The sequence below is a fragment of the Mobula hypostoma genome, chromosome 3 (assembly GCF_963921235.1).
Source record: "Mobula hypostoma chromosome 3, sMobHyp1.1, whole genome shotgun sequence".
NCBI lineage: Eukaryota > Metazoa > Chordata > Chondrichthyes > Myliobatiformes > Myliobatidae > Mobula > Mobula hypostoma.
The window spans coordinates 152,152,188-152,164,277 of NC_086099.1; the positions used below are offsets into that span (position 1 = coordinate 152,152,188).

Sequence of the window (12,090 nt, forward strand, 5' to 3'; positions counted from 1 at the left end):
CACTCAAACACTGTCATGAAACACTGCTTGTATGGCAGCTATAAGGATATTGGGAGCCATAGAGCAGGGGTCCCCAACCTTTTTTGCACCGCGAACCAGTTTAATATTGACAATATTCTTGCAGGCCAGCCAATCTGGGGGGCGGGGGGGGGGGCGGGTGTTCAAGTAGGGTTAAACTCACCTCAACATGTCTTTTAGTTAGGGTTGCCAACTTTCTCACTCCGAAATAAGGGACAAAAGTAGCAGTCAAACCCCAGGACACTTTACCCCAAGAAAGACTACCATGACCATGAAGCCTTGCGCGTGAAGCCTTCCGTGACGTGCGCATATGATATGCGCATGCGCGTACGTGCCAATTTTCTCCCCCCCCCAGAAATCGGCTTTGCCTTCATCTTCCTGACTATACTGTACATAAATTATTTCTACTTTTATTTATATTTATCCATGAGACCATGGATTTGCGCCTTGGAAGGTTTCCAGGGTGCAGGCCCGGGCAAGGTTGTATGGAAGACCAGCAGTTGCCCATGCTGCAAGTCTCCCCTCCCCACACCACAGATGTTGTCCAAGGGAAGGGCACTAGGGCCGATAACAGCTTGGCATCGGTGTCGTCGCAGAGCAATATGTGGTTAAGTGCCTTACTCAAGGACACACACGCTGCCTCAGCCAAGGCTCGAACTTGCGACCTTCAAATCACTAGACGAACGCCTTAACCACTTGGCCACATGCCAACGCTTACTTTATATAGGCTGTGTATTTATCATATCATTCCTACTTTTACTATCTGTTAGTGTTACTTATTTTTGGTTTGATGTGTTATTTGGTATGATTTGTTAGGTTATTTTTTGGGTCTGGAAAAGCTCAAAAATTTTTCCCATATAAATTAATGGTAATTGCTTCTTCGCTTCACGCCATTTCAGCACGAAAGGTTTCATAGGAACACTCTACCTTAGCACGGGAAATACGGGACAAGGGCGGTCAATGGGACAAACCAATTTAGCCCAATATACGGAATATCCCGACAAATACAGGACAGTTGGCAACCCTATGTTCAAGTTCAACAGTGCATGACAGGGAATGAGGAAAGATGCAGCTGACTCATATCGTTTCCTCACGGCACTGTAGCACATGCTTTGCGGCCTGCTACCAGTCCGTGGCCCAGTGGTTGGGGACCACTGCATAGAGAACAATATAGAACAGGACATCAAAGAGTGGACAAACTTTAAAGCATGTAATTTTCCCCTTTTTAAATAATGACCCTACACAAGTCTTCCCACCTCTCCTAAGGAGAATGATGCTGAGGTTACCTCCTTTCATTGTGTGACAAAACAGTTAAGGTGCAGCTTGCAGATTCTGGTGCACTTGTGAAATATTTATTCGTTTCTAAAGCTTTAAAATTGTTTTATTAATGCTTGGTCACCTTAAATCAATTTCAAGTGATAAAAGAAATGCAGGAGGAGATAGGTTATATTTTTTTGGGCTGGGGGGAGAACTTTACCATTCTGTGCAGAAATTGTGTGGTTTTGCTGCAATGTTTTACCTCTAATAGAGTTGAATATAGAGATGTTTTCTTAACTACAAACTGCTGAACAACAAACAACTTAATAATTTGCTATTGTGCTTTATGTTTTAAAGTTTCACAGAAATTGAAAGAAGTGACTTCTTCCACGTGGAACAGATTTCCATGAAAAGTTAATACAGTCTCATTCAGCTGTATAATTATTTAGTAATGGATAAATGTGGCTGAAAGTAATTGGAGAAAGCAATGATTTTTTTTAACAAGAAACAGTAGCACATGATTACTTTAGGTGTAGAACTGTCAATATTTTGATCATTGGGATGACCAGAAACCAGATTTTTTCATTTAATCATTTGGATGACCAGAAACTGTTTCCAGGGCTGATTTTAAAAAGCTCGAAAAATCATTGAGGAAATGGTTGTTAAATTAAAAATGCAAAAATGATTAGTATTTTTTGTGAAATTAAAATCTGTATCCAGTTATATAAATCAGAACATAATTATGTGGCCTTTGGGAGTGATTTCTGTGGTCTCTGTGCACTTCCTGTAAAAACAAGTCCTCTGAGCTCAATAACTTTTCACCTTCCTAGTTTAGATTCTTGTCAAAATTTAGGACTGTACTTGTTTTTTCTGACCAAGTTTCTTGGTAGTAATTATAACATGAATAGACTAGTCAGCCATTTAATGTTTTGCTTGGTCATACATATATCATCAATAAATGGGTTCAGCCACACATAACTGCAGTTCTTTTAATTTAGTCAGCCCCTTATTGAACAACTTAATCAGTTAATTCCAAAAGTAATTTGTCAAACAAAGATATATCTGTGAATCTTGCCAGGAGATCATTACCTCCTTCATTTAACAGTTCTGGCAGTTCTTGATTAGATGTTTTTAGGTATTCACTAACTTTGATTAAAGATGGTTTTAACCAGTTGGACTCTACTACAAAGAACATCTCTATTCATATGTACATCTTTGTTTTCATTCTAACCTACTACAGCCCAGTGAAGAAGTTGCAAGCAACCCTCCAGAAAGCTCATTCCAGAAATTGGCTCCAAGTGAACACAGATATACCATTCTTAAGAGAGAGAGAGATGAATTATAAATCTATGAAGGAACTGTACAAGACAAGAAATCAGAGTTTTGCCTAATGAGGCAAAAATTCTAAGCCTATATTTTCATAAGTCTGTGTGTACAGTTTTTATTTTGGATAAAACTGAAAACAAATGGATGACAATTGCGGGTTTTTGTTTTCCTTTGCTTCTCTGGCTTGTGAATATGTTGATGTACTGTGGTTATCTGTTGTAGGTTTTAATAAAACTGTTGAATGTCCAAATGCCACAAAACACTGATCAGTTGAAGGTCCTAACTTTTTCTAATAAAAGGCCATATTCTGTATTCGTCAGTGTGGACTTGCCAGGAGTAACTTTGCTACATATTTTAGTGTCCCATTCAACAGGGAATCATCTTTGGGTTCTGTTTCCACATTTTGTTGATTGCAATTTTCTTTAAATGAAGGGCAAGTGCTCATGTACAACTTGCGATGTATGTGGGAGTGGCTTGAGGTATTACTGTGTATCCATTACCGAGAAAATGTGCTCATCTCTAGTCTGAGGGGAAAAATAAAGTAAGTGGCCTACCATGATGGGTTGAGAGATTTTGTTCAAGCAATAATCATACAATTTTCATTCCAATTAGTAAATATTTTATGAATGCACTTAAAAATATACAAAATTACATTTAATCATTGAACATCAATAAAGTTCAAAGCAGCTGATCTTTGATTATGCTGATCTTTCATTTTCAGTAAGATTGTCTGTTGGATAATATTGACAGCTGGCAAGTCTTGTTTTAAAAAAAAATAATTTTCTCAGTAATTTTTTCTGCAAGGCCACTTCAGCTAGTTTCTGCATTCAGCTGGTTTTTTTTTCAGCTTGAGTCTTCAGATTTGCACAGCTGGTAGAAAGTGCAAGTTCCTGATCTATCTTCTGCTGCTTTTTCTTCAGTAACATTCTCCCTCCTGTGAAGCCTAGTATTCCTCCTCCAACTGCAGCTGCAGCCCCTGCCACTTTGAAGCCTGCCAGGAGACCAATGGGCCCTCCAATCACACCACCAATGACAGCACCTGCCACAGGCAACAGTGCAAGTTTATATTTAGCGGCCTGAAAAATCAATGAAAAACAGTTTTAACAAAGACACAACTAGATTCAGTTACTGTGATTTTTTTTTTTTCCTTTCTGTCTTAAGAGCCGGTCCCACCCAATCCATCAGTGTAAGTCTTTCTTTAGTGCAGCTGTTCTATGGATGATTACTATGTACAGAGCAATGCTAGTTGGTTTCACTGCATGAGACCATCACAATACAGATTGATTTTTTTTTGACAAGCAGTGTGTCACTTCTCCTTTATTTTCTTAATTGCTATTTCCCTCAACATTAGAGAGCCCAGATCAATCAGTTGGGTTAATTTAGTGTATTGCTGGCAGGCACTGTGCCATTGATTACACAGCAGGACTAGATCCCTACCTTGGCTAAGTTCTTGGTTCCCTCTTCAACATTCTCAGCGGCAGTACTGACATGGTCTTCAATGCTGTCAATCTTCTCCTGTTGGGTCTAGATTCAAAAGAATTACACTAGCTTTCCAGCTGGGAAGCAGCAGTCAACCAATACACACAATTATAATTCCTATAGTCAGAGTCTGCTGAATCTCTTATCTCTAGTCAAAACGTCTACAATTTCTTCATAGCACCTCCTCTATGGACTGCCATGGTAGATGGTTAACACAATTTGCTAAATGTTTAAATTCTTATCAACAAATGTACAGTGGATTCTAGTTAATTATGACAGCTGCTTATTTGAGACAACTCTTAAAAGACAAAAAACAATTGAGAAAATGACTGGGATTCCCTTTATTTGGCTCACTATGCTGTTTAATTGGGATAGGAGACTTTTGCCCAACAGTTTTTAAACTAGCATTAATTGCGTGCACTTGCGTGGCTGTTCCAGACAACACTGTGCTGAGAGAGAACTTTTTTTAAACAGAGTTGGTTACATGTGCTTGTTTTCAAAATGAAGTGAAAATGAAACTATTTCACGCCTTCAAATTAGAATCTGCTAAGGATTTGAAGATATCAAATTCTTAGTAGTTTCTACTTTGAAGGTAATATCTTCAACGTTACAATGAAAATTTGGCGGATGCAGTCATCTACAGCATTGTGTGAGGCCAGTCCATTATCTGCACTAGGTATCTACGCTGATTTTGTTCACTTACAGTCAAAAGAACTTCATGCAAATAAATTCCTCTAAGTATTTGGAACTAATATAGTTTTAAATGCTACAGTAGTGTTGATAGTGTTCTAATTTGTTTTGTATTTTGTTTAAATACATAATTTGTTACTTTGCCTTTTACACCTTTGAACTATTTCCATCAAATTTTGGCTAATTGGGTAAATATACTGGTCCCAATTAACCACAATCCACTATTTTCAAATCATTACAGAGCAACACTCTTTAAATCCATTCACAAAGGATATTTGGCTAGTAACAGTCAGGACTTTTGCTATTACTACAGTAGTTGTATTTCTCACTAATTCACAAATCGCACAGATGCACACAGCAATGCCCGTAAGAAAGCAAGGAGGTTGAGGTCCAGGCCCCCCACTGCATTTCGAGCTGGAGGGATGGTAAACGCTGTCAACCACATGCAGCAAATTTCAATGTCATTTTTTTTTGCAAAATGAGTTCAAAATTTCTAGTGAAGCATAGATTTAGCATTATAAATATTTACAAATGGTTCAAATTTGTTACTGTACATTGGCACAGTTAGAATTCATGTACAATGAATGATTTATTGGTGGTTCAAGCCACTACAGGCAGCTTTGAGATTATTATAATGAAGCAAACTCTAGGTTTTTATAATAAAATAGGGGAAAAGGATATTGGTTTTGTTAGAAATAATACTTTCCCTTGGGTGATGTTCCTTCATCATTTAGAAATACAGTGGACTCCAGTTAATTCGGACACATCAGGACCAGTACATTGTGGCCCAATTAAGCAGCAATCCCAATTAGCTGAAGCTTCATGGAAATAATTAAAGGTATACAAAAAAAGAAACTGAGTAACAAATTACATATTTAATGAAATAAATTATAACATAACTAATACTAATGCAGTTCTATAAAACTATTAGTTCCTAGTAGTTATCGATAGAGGAATTCATTCAGTTTACCTGCTGTTATTTTGACTGTAAATGAACAAAATCAGTGAAGATGGCTAGAGCAGATAATGGACGGCCTTCATAAAATGCTTTTGACTTTTCATCCCCAATCTTCATTTTCATTGTAACATTCAAGATGATTGTTGATACCTACAAATTCTTCACAATTCCTAACTTGTTGAAGTAGTGAAATTGTTTCATTTTTTACTTCCAACCACTTTAGTGTCTGCAAGTCTGTATGCTTGAAACCATAGTGAGCAAAATAATTGACTTGTCTTGCTGCTAATTTCTCACCATCAGTGAAAAAATCACTTTTTGAACAAGTGTACATACAACTGACGCTATTTAAAAACTATTTGCTCTAAGCATGCTGTAGCGTCTAATGGCCACACAAGTGTGCACATTTGAAGCTAGTTAGAACCTGTTTGGCAACAGTCTCCTGCCCAAATTAAGAGGCATGGTGTTCCAGCAGTTTTCTCTATGTTATGTATAGCTACAGTGTGTTGCTGTCAAAACAATGTTTTAACTTGGTTACTACAGCTATAAAGTATGAAAGGTCTCAAATAAATTAATATTTTCCTCTATTCCCACAAACCAAATAATTAGAACATAATTACTTACATGAATCTGCTGGGAAAATTCAATTACCAAGTTACTAAGATCAATTAAGTTCTGCAAAATAATTATATAAATTAACATTACAAATCACTCAAAACTGAGAAAATCAGTTAAATATGAATGCCAAAGAGTCTATTAGCCTGGATAATTCTTAAGAACAATGGAAAAACTCTAATTTATCATAACAATATCTATATCTTGTATTGTTGATGTTTTTGAACTGGAAATTAAATATAGAGCATATACAAGCCAATATATCAAATCTGTAATGCAAAAAAAAACTTTTAATTACTTTTTTAATAACAATTCATTTTGTGGAATGTGGAACTTGAAACTTGAAAACCAACATTTCTCCGCATTTCTGTTGACTCTTGAAGTGGATGATCAGCCACTTTCAGCTGCAATCTTTTTAGTGGATGTACTCCTGTAATGCTGCTGTCGAGGAACTTCTAAGTTTTCAATCAAGTGACAGTGGAGAAATAACACCACTTCTTACTGAAGGTGGTCAGTGAAACAGAACTGGTAGATAGTGCTCTTCCTGTGTACCTGGTGCTTTTGTCTGTCTGGATGATTAAAGGCCAGGGTTTGGGTGTTCAAGTGTTCAAGGTGGTGGACTGGGATGCAAATCCAGCAAGCCACTTTGCCCTGGAAAGGGTTAAGCAACTTAATTTGTGGGGCAGCACTCATTCTGGACAAATGGAGTGTGCTACGGTGCCCTTTAAATGACTGAAAGGTGTTTGGGTGTCAGGAGGTGAGTTACTTACTGGCGAACACCCTGCTTCAGACCAGCTCTCAATTTGTACAATTTTGTATCTGCTCCAGTTGAGTTCTGGTCAACGGTGAGCATCAAGAATGTTGATTACAGATGGCTCACTTACGGTAGTTCAAGTAATTGTCAATGACTGCAATTTCACAAAGTAGTAGTTAGGCTGCAGATGGAACACTGTGCGTAGTTCTGGTCAGAAGACTGTAGTGAAGGGTTGTCTCTCTAATTGGAGGCCTGTGGTCAATGGTGCACCACAGGGATTGGCACTGCATTCTCTGTGTTGGTTATTTATAATCGTGGTTTGGAATGGGAACGTAGTATGATTAGCAATTTTGCAGGTGACACTAAAATTGGTGCTGCGTTGGACAGTGGGGAGGATTGTTTAAAATTACAGAAGGATTTAGGTAAACTGGGAAAGTGGGCCAAGGAATGGCAAATAGAATTTAATACAGGCAAGTATAGTGATGCATTTTGGAAAGTTAAACCAGGCCAGAACATACAGAATGAATGACAAGACCTTGTTTGTGCCTGAACAGCAAGGCCTAGGAGTACAAGTACAAAGTTCTGTGAAAGAAGCAAAATAGGTAGAAAGGTAATGAAGAAAGCAAATGTCATGTTTGTATTCATCAGTGTAGCTCTGAGTACAATATTCAAAAGATGGACTGCAGGGCTTGAGCTAGAAGGAAAGATTGAATGATTGGATGGTTATACGAAGAGACTGGATGATTGGGAGGAGAGATTAGGCCAGGAGCAAAGGAGGATGAGGGGTAATCTGATAGATGCTTATACAATTCAGGGAAGTTTCCTTAATCAGTACATAGAGGTCCCAACCAGAGAGAGAGCATGATACTAGATATCCAATTGGGAAATGAGACAGGGCAGGCAATGGAGGCTTGTGTAGGGGAAGAATTTGAATCCAGTGATCATAACACCATTTGTTTCAAGATAATTATGGAGAAGGATAGGTCTGGTCCTCGTGTTGAGATTCTAAGTTGGAGAAAAGCTAAATTTGATGGTATCAGAAAGGATCTGGCAAGTGTGGATTGGAATAGGTTGTCTTTTAGCAAAGGTGTACTTGGTAGTGGGAGGCCTTCAAATGTGAAATTTTGAGAGAACAGAGTTTGTACGTTCCTGTCATTATAAAAGGCAAGGATAACTGGTTTAGGGAACCTTGGTTTTCAAGAGATATTGAGGCCCTGGTTAAGAAAGGTGAATACTGGGTATAGAAAAGGTTTTAATGCAAGAGGAAAGAGCTTTAAGGGGATAAAGTTTAGTTTCACAGTAAATAGTTGATATCAAGAACATATTACCAGAGGAAGTGATGGAATCAGATACAATTACTGTGCTTAAGAAGCAATTAAACACACACTTACATAGCTATCGAAAAACAAGGACCTAATGTGAACAAATGAAATTAGTTTTGGTAGGCATGGACATGGTGGACTGAAGGGCCTGATTCAATGTTGGACCATTTCAACTATAATAGGTGATTACACTCTATCCTGTTGAAGACAGTTATTACACAGTACTTGTGAGTCTAAATGCTATTTCTGTACTTATTGGTTCATGTCCGAATAATCTTGCAAATGCAGTCAAGCACTCTTTCCTTTACTGAAGAACTGAAAATGGAAATGGGAGATTGCACAATCTTTGAACATCTGACCTCAAGTTGAAAGGAAGATCATTCATGAAGGAACTGAAGATGACTGCCCTGAAGAATTCCTGGATTGATGCCTTGGAGTTGGGATGATTGACCTTCAATAAACATCACCATACTCCTTGGCGCAAGGTATCGCTTCAACCACTGGAGCAGGTTCTCCTTTTTGCAGAGTTTTACCAGGGTCCTGTGATGTCAACGGCAATCACAGTCACCTCACTTTTCAAATTCAACTCTTGGGCGAAGGCTGTGATGAGGACTGGAGCTGAGTTGTTCTGGTAAATCTCAAACATGGCACCAGTGAACAGATTTTTAGTGAATAATTGCCACTTGATGGCACTGTTGACAATATCTTCTGATGCTTCCCTGATGCCTGAGAGAGTAGACTGATTATTAGACAGTCAGGATTTGTCCTGTATTTTGTGAACAAGACAAAGCTGGGTAATCTTCCATATTATTAGATATATTGCCATGTTCAGCTGTACTATGACATGTAGAATGGTTTTGTAGTATGGATCATCAATATCATAAGCTTCCACTTTCTTTCCTCTATCCATTGCTCTAACTTGCAACTCAATATCAAATGGAGTGAATCAAATTAACTGATAACTTGCTTCTGTGACAGTGCACATCTTGCCGGTTATCAGCCCATGCCTGAGTGGTACCCAGGTCTTGTTGCAAGGTGTACTTCATATGCTGAGGAGATGTGAAAGCAATTGAACCTTGTGCCCACTGCCACCCTCAATGAAGAAGTTGAAGACAGTTGACACTGCCCTGAAGGCCTTCTGCAATAATGTCCTTGAGCTGAGCAATTTGCCTCTAACAACCACAACAATCTTCCTTTGTGCGAGATTTGACTACAACCATTGGCATGTTTACTCCTTAATACCCAGTTCTACCAGGCCACAAAACCTCACAATTGGCCAGTCTCTGTTGCTAGATCTAGATTGAGCCTATACAGGTATCACTCTGGTAGTGCCTTTCAACATAGTGGAAGGAATCCTTGAGGAACTCCGTGTTATTTTATACCTACTTATTATGGTAAGGATAAAGTCTAATATGCTTATTCTCCATGTCGGTTCACTCAAAGTATTTATTATCAAAGTATATATGCCATATACAACCCTGAAATACTTCTTCACAGAAACAAAGAAAACCATGGAACCCATTTGAAGAAAAACATCAACCCCCACCCCCCCCGACCATACAAAAAAGAACAAATCGTGCAAACAGCAAGAAGAACATCAAACCCCCGCCGCACCAAAAAAAATCATGCAAATGGCAACAAGAAAGAACAAGCAAAAACTCGGAACATAAAACACAAAATCAAAAGTCCATATTCAGTTCAGCTTCATGTTCATTAGTCCAATCCACAAACCACAGACATAAAACTTTGGTACCATCCTCCGACAGCACCAAGGGAGAGAAACAGAGAGCATCACACACCAGACACCTTCTCCCAGCAGCAGTGAGCGAGAGACTGGTAGACAGCCCTGATTACTCGCTCACCTTCTGCACTTGCCTCAATGTTTCACTCTTCCTGGACAGTTTAATCGGTGAGAAATGGAGTCAATCATAATCCCTAAGCTTCTTGATCTCAAGACCGCACACCTCCGGAACGTTCTTGGTGACAGCAAAGCACCAATTGCTCAATCGACCCAAAAACACACCATTAAACTGTAGATCACAGGCTCCAACAGTACCACATTTAAAAGAAAAAGACGTTAAAGAAGTGAAGGAAACAGTTTTGTAGACCATCTGGAGAATGTCACCTGTGGTAGCATCGTTCGCTAGCACCATCTTCACTCACTAGCTTCTGCAACCGCAATGGGTTCAGCTAGTGGTGTGCTAAGATACAGTTTTGATAGTCTCTGTATTCAATTTCAGGGCACTGGTCAATGCTGGGTGATCTGGCTAGTTTTACTTTCTTCCGGCAGTTAGGATACAACTGAATGAATTGCTAGTCCATTTAAAATTAACATATTGCTGTGGATATGGAGTCACATATTAGCCAGACTGGTTATGAATGTTAGATTTTTTTTTGAACTTTAACAACAGTCTTGCAGTTTGAGAAAATAACATAATCTGGAGTTTCACAAAAAAAAACCTGTAGTAAGATCTGAACTGGATTACTAGTCCAGTAATTTTACTTGTATCCCAATACTAATAATTTCTCATTGTTGACCTAAATTTACAAGACAATTACTTGCCTCTTCTAGGTTTTCCCATGATTCAGTGGCATCGTGATGTGGTGGGATCTGTGGCAGCTGCACAGTCATCTGAACAGAATGTTGGAGCAGCTGGGAGCCAGAGTCTTGGGGATCCATGAATGTTCCTGTAGCAATAAAAGCTGCTCAGGGCCAGAACTCTACAATATTTAGTCAAACAAATTCTATGTGAAAAGTGTGATTTTGTAGCCAGTTTCTATTTCAAATTGTCCCTTTGAAGAAACTAACAGCAACTTTATTTTGGCATATAGTCCCATTTTTTCCTTCTATAAAATACTTAAATCAATTAAATTTACTTCAAGGGATTTAATTTCACACAAAAGATTCTTAGGTACAAAAGACATCACCTCTTTGCTAATTTGTAATTTATAAAACTGGCAGATTTGTCACAACAAAAGAGCTATGGTCATAAATCTTTCTAAATTGGGCCCGTTTCTCAGTGTCTGCTCTTGACAACTTCATTAAAGCAGTAAAAACCTCCTCAGATATTAACTCATCCAATGGAGTAACAACTGCAATGGGAATCCATGAGAGCCAGGTGGCTACCCATTTCAATTTAATTTCCCAATCCCCTTTTGATACGTGTGTCCATGGCCTCCCCTACTACCAAGCTCAAGTTGGAGGAATAACACCTCATATTCCATCTGTGTAGCCTCCAACCTGAATGCATGAACATTGATTTCTTCTGGTAATTTCTCCCCTCTCTGTCCATCTTCCTTTTTTCCATGTTTTTTCTGGTTACCCCTCCTATTAAATTCTTTCCTCTTCAGCTCTTCCACCTATCACCTTTTAGATTCTGACTTCATCCCGCATCCCTCCCCTCATCCACCCACACTCCTCCTTCTTCCTGACCTGGTCTCAACTACCATCTACCAGCTTGTCTTCCTTTTCAGACTTTTGCTGCTGTCCATTCTAGTCCTGATGATGGGTCTCAGGCCAAAACGTGAACTATTTATTCCCCTCCATAGATGTTGCCTGACTTGCTGAGCTCCTCCAGCATTTTTTTGTGTGTTGCTCTAGATTACCAGCATATACAGAATCTCTTGTATTTATCACTGGCAAACACTTACATTTTTACCAACTTTACTGATCT

General features: G+C 38.7%; 2 protein-coding genes across 2 annotated transcripts in view; one reads left to right on the forward strand and one right to left on the reverse strand.

Moving 5' to 3' along the window:
• The window catches only part of erp44 (endoplasmic reticulum protein 44), an 89,088-nt gene extending 85,922 nt beyond the window's left edge, over positions 1-3,166 (forward strand). Inside the window, exon 12 of the mRNA XM_063043899.1 lies at positions 2,516-3,166. Within this exon, the coding sequence (XP_062899969.1) occupies positions 2,516-2,620 (105 nt within the window). The 3' untranslated portion in view covers positions 2,621-3,166. The remainder of the gene's footprint in view (positions 1-2,515) is intronic.
• Positions 3,167-3,361: 195 nt separating this feature from the next.
• Positions 3,362-12,090, reverse strand: part of stx17 (syntaxin 17) — a 100,292-nt gene continuing 91,563 nt past the window's right edge. Inside the window, exons 5-8 of the mRNA XM_063043900.1 lie at positions 10,980-11,104; positions 6,350-6,400; positions 4,039-4,125; positions 3,362-3,677 (exon numbers count right to left, since the gene is read on the reverse strand). Coding sequence (XP_062899970.1) covers positions 3,429-3,677; positions 4,039-4,125; positions 6,350-6,400; positions 10,980-11,104 — 512 coding nt within the window. The 3' untranslated portion in view covers positions 3,362-3,428. The remainder of the gene's footprint in view (positions 3,678-4,038; positions 4,126-6,349; positions 6,401-10,979; positions 11,105-12,090) is intronic.